This window comes from Passer montanus, unplaced genomic scaffold (assembly GCF_014805655.1).
Source record: "Passer montanus isolate IOZ18808 unplaced genomic scaffold, ASM1480565v1 scaffold35, whole genome shotgun sequence".
Classification (NCBI taxonomy): Eukaryota; Metazoa; Chordata; class Aves; order Passeriformes; family Passeridae; genus Passer; species Passer montanus.
This window is the reverse complement of record NW_024368263.1, coordinates 1,533,105-1,558,423: the sequence shown is the minus strand read 5'-3', so window position 1 is coordinate 1,558,423 and position 25,319 is coordinate 1,533,105. Positions and strand designations below refer to the sequence as shown.

At 43.7% G+C, this 25,319-nt stretch overlaps 1 protein-coding gene across 15 annotated transcripts in view; it reads right to left on the bottom strand.

The window, feature by feature from the left end:
* TNRC6C (trinucleotide repeat containing adaptor 6C) overlaps nucleotides 1–25,319 on the bottom strand; it is a 97,981-nt gene that overhangs the window by 32,266 nt on the left and 40,396 nt on the right. For 14 of the 15 annotated variants that reach the window (XM_039715771.1, XM_039715780.1, XM_039715777.1 and 11 more), the window contains 2 exons: nucleotides 23,755–24,099; nucleotides 5,212–7,797 (listed from right to left, as the gene is read on the bottom strand). In XM_039715771.1, coding sequence (XP_039571705.1) covers nucleotides 5,212–7,797; nucleotides 23,755–24,099 — 2,931 coding nt within the window. Of the gene's footprint in view, nucleotides 1–5,211; nucleotides 7,798–13,350; nucleotides 13,857–23,754; nucleotides 24,100–25,319 lie in introns of those variants that run through there. The other variant, XM_039715786.1, reaches the window with a different exon arrangement.

Here is a 25,319-nt window from a genome sequence, read left to right as displayed (position 1 = left end):
AAGATAAAGTGGCAGATCCACAGATGTACCTAAATGAACCTGTGCTTAACATGACAGCTTCCTTGGTGTGGCACCTCAAATGCTTCATTCAAGGTTCCTGCTTGTATTTCCTAGCCAGCTTTATTTAAGGGAGGCTTTATTTGAGTTTCTGCCTCACTACTCAGGAGGCAACTGGCAGACAACTGCGTGTATTAAATCACATTGGCAGCTGAAAAAGATTAACTGCAGGCAAATGAAACAGAAAACAAAACATCTCCACAACACCACCCAGACTGCAAACAGGGACAGCGCAGAGTATTCACATCTCCCTGGCTTCATGCAACCTCTACTGGAAACTCTACCTAATTCAATTTAGGAAATCATCCTTAAAACACAATTTAGACATGAAAAAGCTGAAGTCTGCTATGCTATAGAGTAAAAACCTCAAAAAAACCTGGTTCCTCTGCTGCTCTTAGAAATTCAACAACTTCAGCTAAAGGCCACAGATGTGTCATGTCCAAATTATTTTAAGTGCTTTTAAATGCACTGAGCAGGAAATAATATGGGATTACAAATAATGGGGGAACCAGCCTTTACTAATAGAAAATAGTACAAGTACATAAAAGCAAACAAAATAAATCTACAAAAAGTTTTCCAAACTATCTTAACAGATAACATTAAGTGCAGGAAATTAGTAAATAAAACCTGAAGGCTGCTGGAAAAATAACCTGTGCACTGCAAAAACTACCCTGTCTGTAAATTCTGGAGCATCCCTCAATTGTAAACCTGCTTCCCCTCTGTGTAAATATTCCTGTCCCAATGCTGCTGTCTCTGTGCTATCGTTCTATGACTCCAAATGATTCTGTTTTAGGAAGTTTAAAGATGAATAAAGTTACATTTTTGAATGAACGATGCAAAACTCCCCATGGCTGTTGGGAAGGGAAACCAAGACCTTTGAGTAGCCTCAAAACCTGAACCTGCCAAACGTTTTCAGAAGCTCTGCTTGGAGAAAACTTAAACTTCCTATTTTCTGATGAAAATGACACAGATTTACGCTCTCCTGGTAAAAAGCTCCTTAAAACCCACCCAGAGCTGCACAAACGTTATTTCACAACAGAACGCGCTCCATTTAAAGGCTTCTTTGGCATGAAAGTGAGGTTTTAGTACTGAAGTTTTAAACATTGTTAGAATTGCAAGAAATGAAAAGATCACAGTAAGTAATAAACATGGACACATTGGCAGAGCTTTGTTTTATAGAAATAAAAACATAATTAACATTGGGCCACAGCCAACAGGAAATCCTCAAGGGAAAGTGAAATGTTAACTAAGCTGTGGCAGGATGCAGTTTTTTTCCCTCAAAATAACCCTATAGCTATTTGGAGGGCAGAAATTGTTTTCCTTCAAGTTGTTGGTCCGTGATAAATAGCAGAGCACAATACAGGCAAACCAAAATATTAGATCCTTATATAAATTTAAAAAAAGAAGATATTAGGCAGAAAAGAAGTTGTTTACTAATTACACACTAGTTATTCTGGGTTTTATAGATACATTTAAGAGCTACCTACAGTCTTTAATCTTTCAAATTCTCATTTTCTGAAAGGGATTCCAGTTCATCACTGAGCATTCAGAAAGCTCTAATTTGGGTTTCAGCAGTGCCATCAGCCTTGTGTGAAAATCGAGGGCAGCTCTCTCAGCATCACTTGGCTGCCCCCCAAAACCTGGCTATTCATGGGCTGAGCACCCACCAGAGGCTTTTAGGTTTTCACATGAGCACCCTAAAGGAGCCCAAAGCTGAGCTGCTTTCAAATCCATTCTGATGGAAGTTCAAAGTAAGAACAACACTGCCATGTGAGCTGGCACAGGATTATAAAAGGAACAGAGATGTTTGGAGCTTTCAGAACTTAGACCCAGTTCAGGTTTTTAAAACTGAAGCTCCTCACTCTCCAGTAACCACAAAGACTTTAATTTGTGACCTACAATCCCCACAGGGAAGCCTGTGTTATCTTCTGCTGTTTCTTTCCTCAGCTGGAGGATGCTGGAACCCTGCCAGGCTCTCCTGATGTAATGAGCAGGAAAGCATCAAGCCCCCTCCTCAGCACTTGGAGGGAGGATCTGATGCTGTTTGGGATCCAAAAATCTCATTAAATCATTTCTGTTTGCAAAACCTTTTCTCACTTCTTATTCCCCTCATATCAAAGCTGCATGAGTTACAAATGCTAGGAAGAATTATGCACAAGTAATTCAGATTAAATCCCAATCTAACTTAAATCCACCAGTTTTCTGATCCTTTTTCTAAGTAATTCACCAGTGCCTTGAGAACAAGCTCCTATAACCAGCAAGGACTGTATCTATCACATTATCTATCTCTTTCCCCCCTCTTTTTTTCCTCTTCTTTTCCAATGGAAAATGAAACTCCTTAGAGCATTCTTCATTTTCACCAAGTGTTTACCAACATCTGCTTCCCATCAATGGCTTTTAAGTTCTGCCTTCAAAGGATCTGGAGAACTTCTGGGGATGGGTGACAACTTGAATAACAAGACTGTAACTTGGCCTCTATTTCCAAACTAATAAAGCATACACTTCAATCCCAAAAGGAACTGTTAATCCTTTGTGAACTCCTAACTAGGGCTGTGCAGCAAAATTAAAATCCACTTCTTTGCCTGCAGGACATATGACTGTGACAACTTCCATCTGCACCACTCCTTACACAGGAATGGAATCCAGGATTCCTAATTCATTCTATTCCCTGGAAGTGACTGGCAGAGCACGTCATGACCCACGCAGGTGACAAAATGCCCATGGTAACTACAGAGTTCAAGAGTTGCAGGATTTTAGACGAGCACTTAACTGTGCCCTGTGGCACAGGCTCTAATAACACAATCATGCTTTGCATGGAAAAGAACTGCTGCTGGATGAAGTTTGGTTGTGGACTGCAGAAGTCTCCTGGTGACAGGATTCTCTGCAGAGGCTGGAAATGCACAGCAAAGTGGAGAGGGAATTGGAGTAGGAAAAAGAGTTAAACAGCACAACTCCGAAGTGTCTGTGAGGGAGGCAAGACACTCACTACTCGCTTCCTTTGTTTTGGCTGTCCCAGATGGGAGATGATTTGTGGATGCTTCAGGTCTGTGTACATTCCCACCAGAGCACGAGGATGCTGCTGTGCAGGGAGAAGGGGCCCTCCTGCATGAAGGGAAGCCACTGGGATGCATCCCCTGGAACTGCACTGCTGCTCTGTGTGAGACAAGCACAGCTTTGGTCCCTCTCTGGCACAGCCACAAGCAAACACAGCAGAGCTCAAGGCACAAGGGACTGCTCCTCGCTTCCATTTAGACAAAAACCCTTCCAAATATTTCCATGTTTGACCTTTATACTTGTACTATATCAAGAGTTGGTAATATACCTTTATACTTGTACTATACCCAGAATTGCTGTACTATACCAAGTATAAGGTTTAATTTATGCTACACTGCTACAACCTGATCTAAATTTTAATATGAGAACCATATTTTAAATTGTCTTCACTATTACTCATTTCATACTTTCTTGCATGCTGACTTAAATGTATTCTGAGAGCTGGCTTTGCTTATCTTGGAAAATTAAAAAGAAAAAAAGAGAAGATAAAAGCTTTGCTTATCTTAAAAGATCTTAGAATCTTTCTAGCTCACATTTTTCAAGAAGCCCAACACTCACTTGAACCTGGTCAGGGCTGGTTACGTGTTCATAGGCAGTTTCTGAATATGTAAACACACTGCTCCAAAGAAACCCTTCCTCTGCTGCTGTTCATGCTCCAAAGGAATCACTGCAGATTAACGCCAGCTTTTAAATTCCATTTTCAAAATCTGAAGGGCTCAGGACCGCTACGTTTTCCTCTATAAGGTGTTAATTATTTGAATAACATTAACAATGCATTGCTGTGTATGAACAGTTTCACAAGCACCAATGTAATCCTCCAAAAATCACCTTAATGAAAAACAAAACCTCACTCAAACCCAAGCAAAAATCCAATTTCATGATACTTCCATTACAATTCAGGAATCTGAATTCTTGTTTCATGGGTAAAGTTTTAAATATGGATTAAATAAGCTAGTCACATATGTTGGCTGACCAAATACAAAGCCATTTAAAGATTTTTTCCTTCTGGAGCACGTTATTTCATTAAAATAGGCACCCTCTACTGTTAACATATTTGACTAGAGTGGGAAATGTAAGACTATTTTTATACAGACATTAAAGCAAATTTGAAACATTCCAAAACATCAAAGAGAAAAAGGATGGGAATGAGAGAACAAATCCCACTTGGAGAACAACGTGGTTAAAAAGTCAGTACTTAGCCATGACCACGATGAAACAAAAACTTGGAAACAAAACTCAGGTGTAGAATTTGAAAGAGTACTGCATGATTACATTTATTTTGGAGAGGTCTGTGGTCATGATATAGATATGGGCTGCTAGGGTAACTTTTATTTAAATACCTCTCTTTTAAGCATTTTTCCCATTTTTAATGCATTTTTATTCCTTGCTGCTTGTCTACAACAGCACCGTGCCTTTGATTAGAAAAATTCCTAAATACCTAAACCTTGTGTTTGAAACACAGGAAACCCTGAATATTAACACCTTAACAGCTATATAAACCTGAATATTCCTGCTTTTTGAGAACCACACAAAATCCAGGATGCTGCCTGTGCCCGACCCCTGAGAAGGGAACCATTTCTTCATAAAAGACAACAAGCTGGACAGAGAAACAGCAGCAGCCTAAATGCATGCAATTGTTAACAAACATCTGTTGCCAAGAGATGTTTTGCAGAAAAGAAACAGATGCAGACTGTCTAAACACACCGAGCCTGCGCAGTGGGGACAGCAGGCAAATAAATAACAGAAGAAAGGTTTGCCAGAATCCCCCAGCCTCTCAAATGGCTGAATGAAAAGGTGTTAAGTAACTGTGGAAGAGATGTTAAAATGAACATGGATCCACAGTCTAAGAACCTACCATGCTGTTGACCAAATATTGTTTCAAGGCTTTCTTACATTCATTTAGATTATGGAAATTTGTGTCAGGTTCTATGGATTCTGTCCTCAAGACAAGACAGCGTCAGAGTAAAGGAACAAACACACTCTGGATATAAACACAGGTTTTGTACCCAACACAGAACAGACAGCATTCAGCAATTGGTACTGGCATAAAGTATCTCTTAAACCTGTTTCATGAAGTATTTCACAAAACTGTTGCCATACCTGGGCCAAGCAGCGGGGACCGGTTCGGCTGGGCACTTGACTGGTGCGATGGCTGAGGTTCAACCATGTTGCTGTTGATAATGGTGCTAGTGGTGGTGGTGTTGGTTGTGGTACTGCTCTGAATTATAGGATTATTTCTATCCCACATGTTTACAGTCTTGTTGTTGTTGTAATTTGGGTCGCCCCAAGCTGAGGTACCATCATCGATTTCCATCTTGCGGCGAATGGACGGTGGAGATGGCTCTTCCCAGCCAGTTGCCTCACAGTTCTCTTTTTGTTTGGCTGGCACTGGCCCACCAACCCACCCTGACCCCGTCTGTTTTACAGAAGCAGCTCCTCCCCAGTTACTCACATTGTTGTCCTGGGGTTTATTAGCCCAATTTTGTTGGGGGCCTGGCTTTAAAGATTCCCCCCAACTTGTACCTGTATTAGCCTTGCTGTTTGTGCCATTCCCCCACCCACTGGTCCCAGACTTTGTGGAATCATTCCAGCCAGACCCCGATCTATTGTCAGAATCCCATCCAGATCCATTCTTCTTCCCATCACCCAAGTGTCCAGGAACAGATGATGAATCTGTCCAGTCTCCACCTCCTGAAGTCCAGCTTGGATTTGATTTCTGTCCATCTCCCCAGTTTTGAGATTTGGGTTTCTGAGGTTCACCCCAGGTAGGTGATTTGTCCTCCTGATTTGCGGTCCCACTCCAAGTGTGGCCGCTTTTGGCAGCAGCAGCATTATTAACAGTAGTAGAGCTTGCTGACTCTCCCCACCCCCCTGGGCCATTTGGTGCTTTGTTGTTATTGTCTCCCCAACCTGTATTTGTTGGAACAGCTGCCGGTGGAGAGTTGACCCACCCAGATACTGAAGAGGTATTTGTACTGTTCATGATGGACCCATCGTTCTTCCCCCCTGAGTTTGAAGATTGAGTAGCTGCACAACCCCAGGCCTCAGTTCCATTGTCATTCTTCCGTTCAGACCTTGGGGACTCTTCAAATTCCCAGGCAGTGTTTTGCTTCACAGGGGTCTGTCCCCACCCCGTATTGGACAGGACCCTGGGGTCAAGGTCATTTCTTGGCAACTGAACTTGCCCTTGGTCTATCATCCCTTTGTCTCTCCTCCTGCCCTCTCCAGCCCCCTCCCTCCCAGTACTGCCTTCATTTTGACTCCCACCGCTGTCGTTGCTTCCTTCACTAGCCGTGGTGCCAGATGCTGCAGCTTTGGCCCAAGAGTTCATTTGTTCATTGCCCTGCTGCATGGCAGGATTCGGACTGGTAACACTCGAGCTATCCCACCCTGTTGATCCTTTCCCATTGATGTCGCTATTGGAATGCTGGTTTGGGGGCTTGCCCCACTCCCCGTTGACACCGTTGCTGGCGCCGCGGTTGGGGTGGCCCCAGGCTCCAGAATGCACACTGCCAACCCCGCCACCGCCCCTGCCCCAAGCCAGGACCCCGGGGCCAGAGGGAGGCCCCGAGTCCCACGCGTTCGCTCCGTTTCCTTCCTTCTGCACAGCGCTGCTGGATCCGTTTTGTTTAGCACTTAATGCTGAGTTCACAGTGTCTCCATTCCCCTGACTGAACCCAGAATTGCTGTTTCCTGTGGCAGGATTACCTGGGGACATGCCCCATACTGAACTGCCCATTCCTTCACCACTGCCCCCGCTGACTTGAGAAACCGCTGTTCCGTTAGCACCAGGAAGGCCTTGCAGGTGGGGCGGGATGATGGCCCCCATGCCCACGGCCATCCCCCAGTTCGGCAGTCCGTTTGTCTGCATTGCATTGATAGGGTTTGGTGAAGAGTTCATGGGGTTAGTGTTATTTGGTCCATCAGTGTTAAGGTTCTGAGGTTGTACGCTGAAAGACACATTCTGAGAAGTGGACGTTTGTGGTTCTGTGCTCTCTTGCGGCAGCAAGTTTCCCCAAGCACCCAAGGTGCCTGTTGGGTTCCCATTCTGGTTGCCCATGTTCTGACCTATGGCACTGACTGGACTGCAAATACTGGAAGGGTTGCCTGCTCCCACAGTTCCTTCATGTCCAAGTACAGGCCAGGCAGCTGGATTGGCATTAGGGTTAAGGTTAAGATTAATGCCAGCATTCGAGTTGGAAGCACCCCAGCAGTTCTGACTTCTACCGTCTCCCATCATGTTGTCCATCTTTCCATCCCCACCACTGGCAGAGCAGTGAGCTAGGCCAGAGCTGGAGCCTGCAGCCACCCCCCACACCCTGGCCGAGCTGCCGTTGCCGTTGGCTCCACCAGCTCCAAGGGCACTCTGGTTAGAAGTGCTTTGGACGAGTGCTCCGTTGGCGCCATTATTGCCATTAGTTTTCTTTGTATGTCCAGTGAAGTTGCCTTGGGCACTCCCTGTAGCCATGCTACTGTTCTCTGAGCCACAGTTGGAGGCAGAGTCAGTGTCTGTAGTACATTCTGAGGCAGACTCAGTCTCAGCTCCGGTAATGGAAGGCCACGCTTCCTTGTCAGTCCTGTCTATTATCACTTTATCCCAGCTGCAGTTGCCTTCACTCCTGAAAGCGGTCTGCTGTCCCCAGTGGGAATTCTCATAATGGTCTCCCAATCCACTGTGGCTGAGATCTGAAAGGATGCAAGGTTAAAAATGAGTCCACTGTTCAAGCACGGGAAAAGCCCTCTATTAAAAGCACTGTTTTACATCACTAGTTACAACACTACATTCTGCTAAAATTTAGAGTACATTCTCTAACATAATACAGCAATTTTACTCACCACAATGGAGCACGATGCTCATATTAACTTGTTTGGGGTTTTTTTTAATCTGACAAAACTCTCAATTAAAATAACAGAGCAAGTGTTTTGTAGCCCCCAGTGTACCAGTAAAAATAATAAGAAGGCAATAAATAAGAAGAGAGCAAATATACTAATCTCTGTGAAAAGTCTAAAGAGCAAATTTGGAAAAAACACAGAAGAGTACCTAGCAGACTCTTACCATTTATTTTGACTCAATTTTCATTCTTCAGAGAAACACAATGAAAGTGCATCCAATAAAAAAATGTAAAATGTCAGCCTGCCTTGAGATATTACATACACACCCACATCACAACACACCAAATTGATACTGCATTTAGGTTTGCAACCCTTCCTGGAAACAAAGAAACAAATACAGACAGCAACCTTTACTGTGAGGTGCCAATTATAAACACCACCCATGTATATTTGAGCAGAGAACTTGGGCATCTCTAAATAACTGACGGTTTTGTCAGGAAACTTACCTCTCACAGGCTTTTCTCGTGCTTTATACATCATTTGGGATTTGTACACACAATCCCCTTGTCCCCGAGCCTATGAAAAGTGATGCTGTGCCTTTTCAGCACTGTCACATCCTCAAACACAGACACTAACCCAAAAAATTAACCAAAAGCTCTTGAGCAGCTGCTTGCTCACCAGGGTGTGACGATAAACTGGAAGGCACAACACGTCTCATGTTAAGAACTCAAGCTTTTGCATTTCTTTTCCATCCCAACTGCTCTGTACAAGATTATTTCTCTTAGTTTCTTTTGACAGGAATTTGATAACAAGTATTTCAGTCTGATCCAAGAGAGCTGTATGGGAGACAATCTGCAGAAGAGCTCCTCTAACTGCTTGCACATATCAAAGTAACCAATTTTGGATGTCAATTATTTTTACTTGCTTTGTATCTGCTGAAACATGGCTTCTACTCTTTTTGTGAATAGAATGAATATTTTTGTGGGGAAGATGGATGCAACAAATCTCCCAAACAAGTTGTTAACAATGAATGCCTCATATGAATTAATTTAAATCACAAGTATGTTGGTGTGATTAGCTCCTCTAATTAGATGTGTTCTGATTCTGCAGAATTTACTCCCAAGATGAGAAAAGACCACGCTCTCTCTCTCTGACAAAGTCATGTTCACATATTTCACCTGTAGCTTTTTAAGGTGGTTGCTTGGTTGCCTTATGAAGATTTTGCAAGATGAAGAAATAACATGCTAAGCCAACCCAGATTGCTTTTTTTTTAAAATAAAAAATAATTGAAGCAGAAGAAAGGATTTTAGAGAAAGGAAAGGAAGAACAGTCTTAGTTCATCACCCATCTTCTCATGATACCAGGAAAAGACCTAAATAATCAGAGAAAATAGAACTGTTTGGATTTGAAGGGATCTTAAAAGTAATCTCATTCCACTCCCATGGGCAGGGACACCTCCCACTGTCCCAGGTTGCTTCAAACCCTGCCCAGCCTGGCCTTGGATGTTCCAGGGATCCAGGGGCAGCCACAGCTTCTCTGTGCCTCACCACCCTCACACGGAAGAACTTCTTCCATAATAACTGACAAACACATGACAAATCTGAAAGAATGTGAACAGAACCACTTGGATTTACCTGGATTCCTTCCTCTACATGCAATGGATAGAAAGGAAGGAAGCATCCTGTTATTCCTGGATACAGCCACTGTTACAGCACAGAGCTGAGGAAGCACGTTGAACATTTACCTGATGATCTAGATTTGCTACACAGGTGTTAAACAGAGAGCAGAATCCCAGATAAGACATGGAAGGGGAAGGCAGGCTGTGCAAAGACTTAAAAAGGGTCAGCAGGGTCAGAGAAATGAGCCGAGGAACACTCTTAGCAGAGCAAGAATGAACAAAGGGAAAAAAGCAGCAGCAGGCCAGGCCAGAAGATAAGAAGTTGAGGCAACCAAGGAATCAGATAAGAGGAGTTACAGGAGGTTTTTTTCAACCCTGTGGGTGGTGCGGCTCAGGGCTGCGTTTGAGCCTCGACAGGATTTCAAAGTGGCTGGAAATACATTGTTCCAATGAAAGGTCTCCTCAAAGCTGAAAGCTCAGCTCTGTGTGCAGGTGCTGCCCGAGCAGAGCCCTGCAGGGCAGGCTGGGGAAGGATCAGGAGAGCGCCCAGGACGTCTCCACACTCACAGGAACAGCACCATGGCTGATGAGATGAAAGGGAGCTGCTTGTTTAATCAGTTCCTTTCTCCTTTCCCCCAAAGATGGTGGTTAAAGCAGTGCTCAAATTTGAGAGCACTTAGGAGACAAAATAAGGGGAATGGGTGGGATTGAAGATGAAAAAATAGCTTAGAATGATTGCTGAGAGTAGGGAGCAAAACACTGCATTAAATACAAGACCAGATCTTCAGGAGCAGTAAGAAGAAAAGAATATTGTGATGAGAAGAACTATAAAATCCAACAGATGTCCACATTAAGAGCAGAAAGTGGCCAAGTGCCTGGGCTTGGCCAAGCACAGCTTAGCAGGATCCCACCAGGGACGTGCAGCTCCAAGCCCTGGGCTTCCTAAGGCTTTGCAAACCCAGGTGCTCCCTTTCCTGACCCACAGTCACGCTTCCCAAGGTTCAGATGATTCCCTCACCAACACCACGGGCTAATGTGGCAGTGGTGACTTTGGCAGGGGTTCCAGTGGTTCTGTGGAGGGGCTCCAGTGATCCCTGCTCCAGGCGGTCGCTGTGCCGCGCCTTCCCCGCCCCGCGGCAGCGGATCCCGCTGGCACCTTCCTCAACCACGCTTCAAAAATCAGAGAAAAAACCATGCAATAACCTCGGAGTGTCCAACACCCACTGGAACAATCGGGTGAAACAGCAAGGCTGCTGACACAACGCTTGTAGGAAAAAGGGCAGGTGAAGAAAATGGAAAAAAAAATTCACAACACGAACAGAAACCTGCAAAAACTGGGGCTTAGCTGCAGGCAAACCAAGAGTTTGAATACAGATCTTGAATAAAGTTTGATATTCCTGTGTCTAGAAGCAAATAACAAAAAGCCATTTTTCCATTTTCTTTCAACTAGAAGGGGCTTGCTGCTATGAAATAAATAATGAGTAGCACAGTCTCACTTAATCTGTAACATCCTCAAACATTTGGGAAAAATAATGAATGCAAAATATTTTATATTGTTAAATCCAGAGAACTTTTCTCTTTGTTTGGGGCTCTTTTTTTTTGAAAATGCATATTTCCTTCAACTTTCTAGGAAACTAACTCTTCACAGAAATTCACAATATTTTCTTTCCTTTTCAGAGTTGTTCAGATTGAAATGTGAAACCCATTTAAAAAATTCTTAAGAATAGGTTCCTCTTTATATAAGCAAAGATGTGAAATAAAAGCACTGAGTCCACCAGAAGCATTTCTATCCCTCCTCTGTGAGCTGAGCAAAGACTGTAAACAAGGCACAAGGAACAGGAACCACAGGTATTCCGTGTTAGCAAATCCTACTGCTGGGACACCACAAAGTGAAAACTATTTTTAAATTAATACTTTGTGTTTCAGTATCTTAATTGTGCATCTTTTATAAAATATTACTCCCCTGATCAACAACATTTCTTCAGCCATCAGGAAGGAAATATTAATTTGAGGATAATGGCTTAAATTTGTTTTAAACAAGCACAGAACTTCTGTCCAACTGCAACCATACACATGACCTGGAAAATACAGAGCTTCATCAGTATAACCAATAGCATGAGGGGGTTGTTTTGTTTTGGATTGCTGTTTTTTTTAAATAATATCCTTAATGGGGTGGGAGGAGATTGCTGGTGTTATTACGTACTGTAGCCAACATACTTGACCAGCTTCAATTCAGTACTTATTAAAAACAGAAAACATTTTTGGCTGTGTTGGGTAATGAATAATTAGTTGCAAAATCAGTTTAGTGTTTACATAGATTACAAATGCAAAATATGAGTAGAGTGAAATGGGAGAAGCTGTTGCATGCATTTCTTAGAAAAGTAAAATACTTCGCATGCACAAGCAACTGACCCCAAACATCCCCCCTCCTCGGAAAATTTCATTTACAAACATATTTATTTTTTTTTAATTCAGGTGAGTTAAAAGTAACTGTATCTTCATAGCTTCTGTTGCAATAATTAGTTCAAATGCTGTGCAGCAAAACCCTGTCTCCCCAACTACAACAGAACATTCAGCTGACTTTGGAACCAAAGTACGGACAGGGTACGAAATGGCAAATCCTGGGACAAACTTTTAATGGAACATTATTAATCAATTGTGCTCACCCCATTTTAAATCAGACCTAGCAGTGACTCCTCTCTTATTACTCGTTTTATTTTTCAGCCCACGTTCGTCACGTAACAACAGCCAGACCCCCTGGCTCGCCCTGTGCTGCCCAAAGGACAGATGACAGACGGTGCTCCCTGCTCTGACATGCAGAGCACAGAAAAATCCCAAGGGCCACTGACAGTCCCACTGGGGATTTTCCTTGGCACACACAAAGGTTAGTGATCCTGAGTCAGAATATGAGAAAAAAAGGGCAAAATACTTTCTATCCCCCCATCAAAATATAGTTTTCAATTCAACATGAGCAGATCTTTAAAATACTATAAATGAGTTTTTCCAAATCTGAATTAGATAGAAATTGCCAGAACATTTTAAGTGCTAAATCAAATGTAGCCTAATTTAATAAAGAAAACATGACATAAGCATCTGTTCTGAAGCACAAGATATAATAAAGCAGAAAATTTGGGCATTGTAGTGCTAACATTTCAGGTTACCTGCTGCATCCAGCTCTAGGCATAGAGACAGATTTGAAAACTGGCATCTATCTGAAGCCCCTAAAAAGCTCACTCACAAGTCTCATGGATTGAGGAAGCTGAAATCTTGCACAGCACACATAATGTGGAAAGGCAGAAAAGAGATGGAAGCATTGAATAAAGCAGCTTTATTTATTTTAAAACTAAACCATAGCTAAGCCCACACGGGGGAAAGCCTGTTATCCCCTTTTCATTTTCTACACTACGACATTCAAACGTAGTTCCTTCCCTCTGATGCTGAAAGCTTTCAAATGCATTAAGAAAACAAGCAAAAAATAAACAAGACTTTTCATTATTAGTAGAGATTCCACTAAATGCTACCTCTCCGACACAAAAGCAGCAGTAGAAAACACCAAATCATTGCATTTTTCTGCTCAGTGCAACATATCTTTACAGGCAGCTCGCTGCGAAGACGCCATTTTATCAAACCTGAAACGCAGCCAAAAGCTCAGGACGCTGTGCTGCTGCTCTCTCGCTGAAATGTTATGTAATAAATTGATTTAACAGAAGCAGATGCTATTTTCTCAGGGTTAGGGTTACTTTCTCTCTTTTTTTGGCTCTAAAAAGGGCTGATGGGTAATAAAATACCTGAAGAAAGGAGCCGCCCAACCATCCTAGGAGACGCTACATTGTGTGCAGAGCTGTTTCTACTCCTGCCTCTACGTTCTCCAGGGCTCCCGGCTTCAATATGTCGGCTGTGTACAGTGTAAGCCTCATCCTGTAGAGCTGCCAAGAAAATCTCTCTGTGCGAGCGCGCGCCCAGACAACCTGCGAGCTCGGCCGGGCCTCGGCTGCACTGGCTATGGAAATGCCCTTTCCACGCACAGCCCTCCTCCCCCTCCGCCGAGCTCCGCTCCCCGGCTCTAGGTGAAGGTATCAACAGAGCAGGATTTTTAAGCTTTGATTATCTAATTGCAGCTGACACTAAACCGATCTTCCTTCCTCTTTAAATTCTTTCAACTGTCACAAAACATTTTCACTTCGGGACCCGGCTACAATTAGCGCCCGTAGCTGATTTTCTGACGCTTTTGAAAGTCAGCCAAGAGAAGACGCGGGCGCTGCCGAACGCCTGCCCCTGCTCTGAGTCCTCCTCCTGCCTCCTGCCCCTGCTCGGAGTCCTCCTCCTTCCTCCTGCCCTTGCTCGGAGTCCTCCTCCTTCCTCCTGCCCAGTGCCTCTCTCCCTCTCCCAGCCCCATCTCCTGCCTCCTTGCCCAGTGTCCTCCTCCCTCTCCCAGCCCCATCCGTGTCTCCTGCCCGGTGTCGTCCTCCTTTTCCCAGCCCCATCTCCTTCCTCCTTCCCTGTGCCTCTCTCCCTCTCCCAGCCCCATCTAGTGTCTCCTGCCCAGTGTCCTCCTCCTTTTCCCAGCCCCATCTGCACCTCCAGGGGCAGGTTTAATCAATTGTGCTCACCCCATTTTTGTCTCCTGCCCGGTGTCGTCCTCCTTTTCCCAGCCCCATCTCCTGCCCATCGCCCTCCTCCCTGCTCCAGTACCAGCTCCTGCCTCATCGCTCTCCTCCCTGCCCTGGCTCTTTCCTCTTCCAAGCGTCCTCTCCCCTGCCCCAGCTCCCGCCCGCCGCCCTCCTCCCTGCCCCAGCGGCAGCTCCCAAGTCCCAGATGTACCCTGGACTGCTGCCAAGCCCTTAATGACTTCCCTGCCTCTATCTAAACCAGCTCTAAGTGGCAAATGCGAGCGCATTAATCAGCAGCGCGGTTGTTTATGGAGGCAGGGAAGCGCTGCCCGAACAATGCGGCAGGAGCGGGCGCTGGCTGCGCCTGCACAGCGGGACCGACCATCTTGGAACACCCTGGGCTGGCAGCCTCGGCTCCCCCCAAGGCACAGGAACACTCAGAATGGGGTCAGCTTTACGTTTTTAGGGCCTAAAGATCATCATAAATGCCAAGATTGCACGTAAAGGGCTTTTATCGGTGCCCACACGCTAATCTCGAAGGCTAATTCACACAAACTTCCAGCATGCCCAATACACTCCTTCACGATTATTTCCCCTCCTACCTGCCCCAAATACATATTAATGATGTGGTAAATGGGGCATGTTTCACTGTGCTGTTTCAGCTCCTGCCAGGGGCTCATCGGAGCGGTGTTGCCCCTCTGTCCTGGATCTCACCACCACCATGGCTCTTTAAAGCTCTGGCCACACTCCCGGGGTCGCTGCCACTCCAGCACCGAGGCACAATCGCTGCTGCTATTCCTGGCTCGAGAACTGCTCCACTGAAGGACTCCTGAAAATAGTTGGTTTCCTCCTGAAGACATTTTTTCTCTGTTTTTCTGCAATAGTCTCTGAATACTGGTCGGGTTCAATCTCATTTCAGAAACAACAGATAAATGGAAATCAAATCTGTTTGGTTTTTTTTCTATTCAGAAAATGATTTCAAATGCATCCAGGAACTAGGCTTGAGAGTCAATTTTGCAAGAACAGTTTTAAGTGGAACTATTGTTGTGGTACATTACATTCCTTTAAAATTAACTATACATGATGGAAATTTCCATTAGTTAAAATGATTCGTCAAAACTGGGCTCCTTGTATTTTTCCTATAAATAACACAAACTTCCTATAATCAATTTCAACTTATGAATGCAAGTACTTATATAGGGCACGTATTGAAGGGGACTGTTTTTGCCAGTCAGGGTACACAGGCAGGCAAAGAACCCCAAGAAATGAGTCACAGCCCAATAAAAAGCTTGGGAGCAAAATGAAGTGCAGCTTCCAACTAACTGTGCTGGCAGAACACATCTGTTCCCTTTCTACCTTGGACCAACTTTAATGGGGAATGTGTCTCATAAATTTGAAATTTGTAATTATTAATACCTGAAGACTAAAAATGGGGATTTGGGAGGTGATGCAGGCTGCTCACCTGCTCAAAGGAACTGTTCCTGACACACACAAGGTGACATTAGCCCAGCCCAGCAAGGAAGGCCTCCAGCAATGGAGCCTGCACATTCCCAAGTGTTTTATCTCACTTCTCAAGATAGCTTTCATACCAGCACGATTTTCCTAATGTCCCCCCTCAATCTTCCTTGCTGAAATTTTAGCCCATAATTTCTTATCTGATCCATCACAGGCACATAGAAAGTATAATTTCCTTCCCTGCAGCAGCCATTCAGGTATCTCAGCATTTATAATTCCAATCTTCCTTTCACTCAGGAGCTCCGATTCCTTCCTTCTTTTTTCAAAGATCTCTACTCATTCCTGCTGCATTTCTGTGCTTCTTCCCAGTGGTTCCTTCTGAAGCACAGTGCCTCCAGCTGGAAAGTTCAGAGGCCTTACCCACATGTCCCTCAGGAACAGTGCTGCCTCTATCCCTCAGTGTCTGCTCTCTTTTTAACACATTAATCAAGTTTATTCTGTGATCAGACCCCATTTTGCACTGAGACCCACACATCTGTATTTGGGGACAGAGCTGCTCTGGCCAAAATGAAGAAACTTTCCTATTTCTTTATTTCTTACCCAATTACACAGTTGTGTCACCAGTATTCCATACTGTAATTTTGCCTTTCTGTTGTCTAGCATAATTTTTACCATAATTTCTTACCATAATTTTTCATTCTTAATGCCCATACTTGGGCTACACAGAGATTGCCACTTCCTTGTACTCAAAGCATTATAAAGAGTTTTTGAAAAATTTGACAGGAGACAAAATTCTAATCTAGCTGAGATTCACTTCCCACAACTTTCCTGTCACTGCAGTTCAGAAAATGTTCCTCACCCAGCAGACAGAACCATGGGTTAGATCCCTTCTCTGTGTTATCTGCTACATTTATGGCTTTGTGATGTTTTAACTTCCTTTTGTCTGAACCTACACCTGGCCCCAGTGACCTTTGGGAACACTGCCTGATTTCAGGGCCACACATCACACATCAAGTGCCACCAAATGCTGAACAAAGCCCTGAAAACAACATGATTAATATATAAAGTGTGAAATTATATATATATATATAGGAAGTGTGCAAACACAATGAATGAATGAATTTCTACTTTAAAGCTTTTAGTGTTTTACATATTAAAAACTCTGCTCTGGGAGATCCAGAATAAATCCATTTTAAAAGTCTCTGGTTTTAATTGTGGAGCTTTCCAACTAAAAGCAAAAACACAGTAATGTTTTGCCAGCAAAGATATACTGCTAATGGAATTGCAGAATATGAGCCCAAAGAGGTGAAGTTCAGCAAATCATTTCCATAAAAGCACTTCTCACATGTGCTTTGTTTGTCAAGGCTCAGTCTGTTTGCAATGCCTCCAGGAGATCAAGCTAAATCTTATTTCAGACTTTTGAAATTCAACTTTATTAATATATTTCAGAATAGCTTTGGCACGTGCATGCCTTACCTACAGCCATCACAAATCACAATGAGCTGAACTGCTCAGGCTGAATTCTTCAAGCATGACTTCAGCAGAAAGGTCTCTATCACTTTGCTGGATCTGATAAAACAATGGTGTGCCAAAGCTTATCAGTGTTTTCCAACTATATTGACTGAAGGCATGATAATGTCTCTAAAACTTTTCTCCAAATTTGACTCTACAACCATATAAAATTCTGAGGGAATTCTGAAGTAACTGCAGTTAAAGCATTGGATGTTTGGAATGAGTAGTGTCAGGTATTATTTTAACAGTAACCAGCATGTTTTAATCTTCCTTCCTAAAAAAACATCAAAGTGCAAGTTAATACAAAGAGATTATAAGAAGAGTTAACCTGTCACAGAAGAGCACTCAGCAACTTCCAGCTGCCACTTCATGGTGCACACCACACCATGCCATGAGCATGAATCTCTCAACTGCAGCTAAAGAAATCTTCAAACACAAAATAAACCTTCCAGCTCCAGAGAAAAGAAGAACAAAGTTCAGCATAAAATCTGGCATCAGCCTACACATGGAAAATAAATCTCTGTTTCTAACTGCTGTCAAATTTTCAATTCACAACAAACAACAGATAGAACAAATTAAGAGTGTAACTCAAGTTCCCACAACACTGGTGTGTTTACTCATTCTGATTTACTGCAGGAGTTACTTGCTCTCATTTCCTTCTGGACTTTGGAAACAGATAATGTGGATCTGTTCTGCAAAATATTCTACTTGCCAACAGAAAGATGGGCACCAGTTCCACCCTGACTCCTGCAGGATGTGGTAGGTTGCTTTTGAGCTGACAGATGGTGATTTCACATTGCTGAACTTCAGGGAAGTCAAAGGCATCTTGGAGGAGAACTGATTATTTCTTTTGATCTCTGCTCTAATCATCATCAAAAACACTGGTTGCCTGGAAACTCCTGTATAAAATTCATCATTTGTAAAGAAACCAAGAAATCTCTATGACTTGTTATTTTTAATCTCCCATGGTAGCTTCCAGAAATGATCCTAATTCTTTTAGACCACGTGGCAAAGGATCATTCCAATAATTCAATTAAGAGGAAAATGCCTCACACCTTAATGAGGGAAGTTAACTACTCACCTGTTTACTGAGTTAGATGACAAAAGGGGGAGGGAAGAGATGAAGAGTCCCATCTTTAAAAATAACAAACTAGACTAGATAATAGAATACTGCTCAGAAATTAGAGATACAGCTTTCCTTCAGTGTAATCCTGGAAAGGATTACAGAGGGGGCAGGTCAAGAACAAGCTCTGTAGCTCAAGACAGACATTCCAGACAAATAACTATTCTACTCTAAAGTACTTCAGAAAACAGTTCCATAATTGTTAACAATGAATAAAAGACTGTTTTCAAGGGGTAAGATTTCTAAAATATTCTATGCAATTCAAATTGTTTTAATTTCATAACAGTTTGTCTGGTTAATGTTTAAGAGATTACCTTAAGAGAGAAACAAAAAATCCCTACTCTCATCCACTTCACTGATACTTCTGGGTGATAAACCTGACAAAGAATATATTAGTGGCCATTAATTCCCACTTGCCTTACATTGGCAGAACATCCTTTTTAATTCATGACATTGCAGTTAAGTTCTGATAAGTGTTTTGGATAGGCCGAGGCAGTAGATAACAGGGGCTGCTGATAAGAGAATAAAGAGATAAAATAGTGTGATTTTTAGAGAGGAGAGACTGGCAGTGACTCTCTAACAGTATTCCTTGTACCTGGTAGTTATAAATAAGGCTGAAAGGAGCATGGAGGCATAATTACAAATTAACTCTGAAGGGATATGATGCTGTGAGAAGAAATGCTGTAGACATGATGAACTCACATCAAGAATCTTCTGGGTACAAGGTGCTCATGTAGGGCAACCCTGACTCTTTGATTACACCAGATCATCCATAAAAAGGTGCTGCTGTGGTTCATGATGAGCCTGAAGGAGCCAGCCCAGGTCTGAGGGGCTCAGGGCAGGGCAGGACAGGGAGGGATTGAGCACAGCTCCACCTCTGCCTTTACACCCTGGGATGTCCAGCAATGCCCCTGCAGGGATCCCTCTCCCACACTACAGGTGCTGTTCAGGCAGACAAAATTCCTCTTCACACATGGCTCAGGTACCTACACTGACTCTTCTGGACAAGTTTGATTGTTTTGTTCCTTCCCATCATCTCCCCAGAGAACTTTTACCTGCAAAGATTCTTCAGTAAATGAAATACCCAGGGAGGCAGAGACAGACGTTTAAAGGAAAACAGTTCCTACTGATGCTAAGAGGAGGATGGTAAAAAAGCCCCCTTTCAATAAAGTATTTCTTAGTGAGAATTCTCCTGTTTAAAATTCTTCATTTTCATATTGACAAAAACACACCAGTTGAAGATTTCTGGGAAAATTCTCATGTTTACAGGATACAGAATTCCCTATTTTTTTCTAAATCTAACAGTCACTCAAATCCCAACAGCTGAGATGGAAAGGCTTTGGCCTTCCCTGGATACTCTCCCTACTTCTTTGCTCTTTATGCTTGACAAGATGAAAACAAAAGCCTGTATGAGAGACTGAGACTGTGGATATGTGCAATTCATGGCTACAAGGGTCTCTCAGGAGAGAGATACTCCTCCCTCGGCCTCCCAGGGCAGCCAGGCACAGAGCTGCTGTCGTTATAAGCTGAGCTGGACATTTATTTTTTTACCTCCTGTGCCTGCAGTCAGTAAATGAACTGATGCTCCACCTGCTGGAAAGAACTACGTGAGCTCCAGAATTCAGCAAGTTCTTTCTGTGTGCAAAAGGCCATCACTGAAATCTCCAAACACCACCTCGTGTCAGCAGACAAACGGTAGCCAAGATTTAAGTTGTTTAAGATCCTGTTCCAAGGGAGCTGCTCAGTGTGCAGATCTTGTGGTGCCTTTGAAACCTTTTGTTTGGACTTTACAGAGTAAAGAGCAACAGGACAATTGTGACTCTATGGATAAACTGCTACTGAGCAATTCAAATTGCAGCTTTAGATTTGAAGTGAGGAAGAAATGATTTACTCAGAGAGTAGTAAGGCCAGAGGAGGCCATGGAAATGCTCCAAGGGCTGGAGCCCCTCTGCTCTGGAGCCAGGCTGGGAGTGCTGGGAATGCCCAGCCTGGAGAAGAACAGACTCCAGGGAGAGCTCAGAGCCCTTCCAGAGCCTGAAGGGGCTCCAGGAGAGCTGCAGAGGGACTGGGGAAGAGGGATTGAGGGACAGGACACAGGGAATGGCTGTAAGCTGAAGAAGGGTAGGTTTAGATTAAATATTAGGAAGAAATTCTCCACTCTAAAGGTGGTGAGACACTGGTGCCAGGTTGGACAGGGCTTGGAGCAACCTGGTCTGGTGGAAGGTGTCCCAGCCTGTGGCAGGGGGTGGAATGAGATGAGCTTTAAGGTTACTTCAGCCCAAACCATTCCATGATTCTGATGCCAAGTAACACTTTTACAGAGTTTGATCTTGGTTAACTTGTTTGGGGCAATAATATAAAATGAAGCTGAAAAGCTGCTGCACTGTTTCGTTTCCTCTCATTTCTACTAACCTTACTGTGCTCTGAATTTTTCCAATGGTAACATAAAAGAAGCAAAAAAATAAAAACCCCTGAATGAATTCAAGAGTGTAAAACATCTGCTGGGGGCTGCCAATAGTACACATACACCAAGTTAAAATAGGAATTGGGAAAAAATAAAGCCTCAAGGTAGAAATGCATCTGGCAAGATCAAAGTCAGACAGCTCGTACTACACTCTTACAAGGAAAGTTCTTTTATGAGTTATGTTATGATTTACAGCGGCCTTTGTTTCATTAAACTCAAACACAGATGCTTCAGATCCATCTACAAGGATGCCTGGAAGAAACCTCCTGACCCTCAGGCAGCCTGAGCCACTGCAGTGGCTGCTCTGTGTGTGCCACATAAATAATGATGAGAGGGGCAGCTCCAATCTCTGCTCCCCAGGACCCGAGGGAACGGCTGGAGCTGGGCCAGGGGAGGTCTGGGCTGGATACAGGGAAAGGTTCTTCCCCTGAGGGAGCTGGCACTGCCCAGGCTCCCCAGGGAATGCCAGGGATGCCATTGTTGGGGGGTCTGGGCAGGCACAGGGGCTGCACTGGGTGATCCTTGGGGGTCCCATCCAGCTCAGAATATGCTATGATTTCTATGGTTCCAGAACTCTGAAAATAAAATAGTAATAAACATATCTCTGACACAGAACATTAGTCTGACAGTTAACAAACATTTCCCAATCCAGAAGAAGCCAAGAATGTCAGAACCATCCCCGATGAATTGGGATTTGCAAGGAAGATTGCTGTTAGAAAAGCAAGAGAACTGCTGGGAAATGATTACTTTCCATCTCACTACAGCCAAATACTTGAGAATACAGAAGCAGAATCTCTTCCCTTCCCAAAAAATAACCACTTTAATAAATAACAAATTGTTTCATTTTGTCTGTTCAGTTTTAAGTTTCTAGGGAGTAGCTGAGTGATATTTTCAAATGCATTTCGATAACCACAGAAGCTGTAATTTCAGAGACAGATTATTCTCTTATCTAACTAAAACTTCTAAGGACAACACCAAAGAATTTCCTCTGTTGTAGTTCTTCTCAGCAGCAAAACTAGTGAAAGATTCGCTAATGCCCAAAGGGAAGAACTGCAGACAGTTCAGATCCAAATTTTGTGATGTTTGACAGTGCTAATGAGTGATAATGAGCAACACTTGAGATCACACAGAAATGACTAATATTCTAGATATCAAACCCCTCCTTTATGATTTAGTCCAGATCACTTTTTCAAGCCATGGATAACTGTATGCCAGAAGACATACAGTCATGCTTTGCCTGACATCCACACAAAGCAGAGATGGAAAAAGGATGTGCACTGAGCCCATCTCCACTGCAGAGCTCACACCATTGAGGAGAGCTGCTTATTTCCCATCAGCAGCCTCAGGAAAATGAGTCAGCTAAGAGACTTATTCCTCAACATCTTATTTCCAACAGCCAAAGATAGTCCTGTGTGTGTGTCTGAGAGCCCACCTCCAGTGCTGTGTCCAGCTCTGGGGCTCCCAGCATCACAAGGATGGAGAGCAGGAGAGAGTCCAGCAGGAGAGAGTCCAGGAGACCATGGAAATGCTCCAGGGCTGGAGCCCCTCTGCTCTGGAGCCAGGCTGGAGAGATGGGGGTGCTCACCTGGAGAGGGAAAGGCTCCAGGGAGAGCTCAGAGCCCTGCCAGGGCCTGAAGGGGCTCCAGGAGAGCTGGAGAGGGACTGGGGACAAGGCATGGAGGGACAGGACAAGGGGAATGGCTTCTCACTGGCACAGGGCAGCATTAAATGGGATATTGGGATTAAATTCTTCCCTGTGAGGGTGGGCAGGCCCTGGCTGTGGCTGCCCCTGGATCCCTGGCAGTGCCCAAGGCCAGGCTGGACAGGGTTTGGAGCACCCTGGGACAGTGGGAGGTGTTCTGCCCATGGCAGGGACTGGAAACAGCTGCTCCCTAAAGTCCCCTCCAACTCAAACCATTTGTGACCTGCAAAGGACAGAATGAAGCAGTAAAAAGGCCTAAGACACTCAACTACTTGTCCCAAACTATTCTTTTCCTAAGGTGAAAATAATAATTGAAAGCATAAGCAAGCAAAGGTATAAAAATGTCACAACAGAAAATAAGTAAAGCTACTATTTCTTATTTACAAACTTACAAAACATTGTTCAAGGAACATTAAAATTATCAGGATAGATATAACCTGTAAATACCCAGATTACCAATGCTTCTGTAAGAATCACCACTAAATATTTACACTTCCTGAAGATTCATTATAGCTACCAAAGAAACACAAAGTGGGAAAAAAACAAACCAGAGGAAGACCCCACAGCTCTGAGCACGTGAACAAACAGTAAAATCGTTTACAAGTGCATGCCAGAAATGGCACATTGTGTCAGAATATGAGTAAATAGCCAGGGATTACAAGTGATCCTCAAATAGGAGGATATTACGAGTCAGAATACGAGCAATAGCAAGGATCAGAATTTTTAAATGGCATTTTAAAAACGAGAATTTCAAAATTGAATTTAAAATGGGAATCTAAAAATGGCATTTTGAAATGAAATTTCAATATGGCATTTTAAAATGAAATTTCAAAATGGCATTTTAAACCAAAGTTTTCAAAAGTAATTTTAAAACTAAATTCTAACATGGCATTTGAAAACGAAATTTGAAAATGGCATTTTTAAAGCAAAATTTTAAAATGGCATTTAAAACCAGAATTTTAAAATAGCATTTAAAACCAGAATTTTAAAATGGCATTCTAAATGAAATTTTAAAATGGCATTTTAAAATAGAATTTTTAAATGGCATTTTAAAACAGAATTTTAAAATGGGAATTTTTAAATGGCATTTTAAACCAAAATTTTCCAATGGCATTTTAAAGGAAAATTTTTAAATAGCATTTTAAACCAAAATTTTTAAATGGCATTTTAAAGCAAAATTTTTTAAATGGCATTTTAAACCAGAATTTTAAAATGCCATTTAAAACCAGAATTTTAAAACGCCATTTCAAGCTAGAATTTTAAAACTAGACCAGAATTTTCGTGTGGCATTACTTCACCACCCCCAGCAGCGGGTACCGCTCTCACCTGGCTGCGCCTTGCCGGGATGCTGCTGTGCTGCTGCTCCCTGCTGAGGAGGAGGAGGAGGAGGAGGAGGGCTGGCTCCCGCTGCTGCTGCCGTGCCCGGCGCCGGGCCGGGGGCACCGAGAGCCCCGGCGGGCAGAGGCTGCCCCCGCTTTAGGAGCTGCTTCTGTTCCTGCTGGCGGAAGCGGGGAGGCACCTCGCGGGGCAGGTATCGGGACGCCGCAGGCTGCTGCCCGTTGGCAGACGCGCGCTTGCCATTGCTGCTGTTGGTGAGAGTGCTGGTGGAAGTACTGGTACCGGTACCGGCAGGTTGGGGCTGGCTTAAACTGGTCTTAATAGGTTCTGGCACTAGGGTAGAAGAAAATAATCGTCATTGGTTTGGGATCTGGAAAGTTATCGGGGGTTTTTTTAACTGTAACGGGTAAACTGATGGTTTGCAGGCACTGAGGAGTTGGCGGTGTGTTACTTTTTGTGTAGGTTTACTTTCTGTGGTGGTACTGGAAGCTTTTATACCCTACTGAAACAAATCATCTGTATGGTTTAAAACAGGGAGGAGGACAAAAGAAAGCTTTGACAATTCAGTATTGAACTGAATGCTCATTTCTGCTGCACCCACCTTAAGTCCCCACTGCCTTTACAGTTCAGCAGTTTTGGGGGCGACCTTGCCAATATTAACATCAAATCCCAGGGCCTACAGCCATGAAAACAAACATGTTCAGGCTCCTAATAAGCTCCCAAAAAAACAAGCTAAAAGACCTGATCCACCAGCTTATTCACAAACTTTGGGTTTCTTGTGGTATTCATCCAAACCTTTGCATCAAACACTTAGGACATGCCAGCCACCAACATCTGCACTCCAGGCACAGATGTGATACCTCCCACACTAAGCAGCCTGCAGCCAGGCCACCCTGGAATGTGCCTGCACGCCTGGCACCAGTGACCAGCAGTGCCAGGTCCTTTGGGACAGGCAGGAGGGAGTGGGCATGGTGCTGGGCATGGCAGCCCTGGCTCAGCTCACCTGGCAGCAGCTGCCAGAGCTCTTCCGTCACCCAGAGAAACTCTTGGAGCTTCTGGGATGAACAGAAGCAAGCACTGCTCCAGCTCATCACAAGCCACATCCAACCAGTGCAAAATTGCAGCTCGTTCAGTCACAGAATATGCTGAGTGGGAAGGGACACACAGTGCTGGCTCACACAGGACCCTCCCAGGAGTGCCACCTTGTGCCCAAGGACTGTTCAAACACAGCCTGAACTCTGTCACTGCCACTACAAACCCACAGTCAGCTTCTCCAGGCTCTGACACACCTAGAAAACAACTACTTCTACAGCTGCAGCAGTGAACAGCGCCAAGGGAATGCCGAGGGTGGCTTCAAAACAAGCAGGGACTTGACCAACCAAATATGTGCCAAAACGTCTGACAGAACCATCGGCACTTTGTTTTGGAAACCTAAATAATTTCACCTGTGTTTCTGTCTGAACAAAAAAGGAAATAAAAAAAATTGAAGTACCACTAGTACCTGAAGAGCAGAGAACAAACCTTCCTTAGCTCTTCAAAGTACACAATCACCT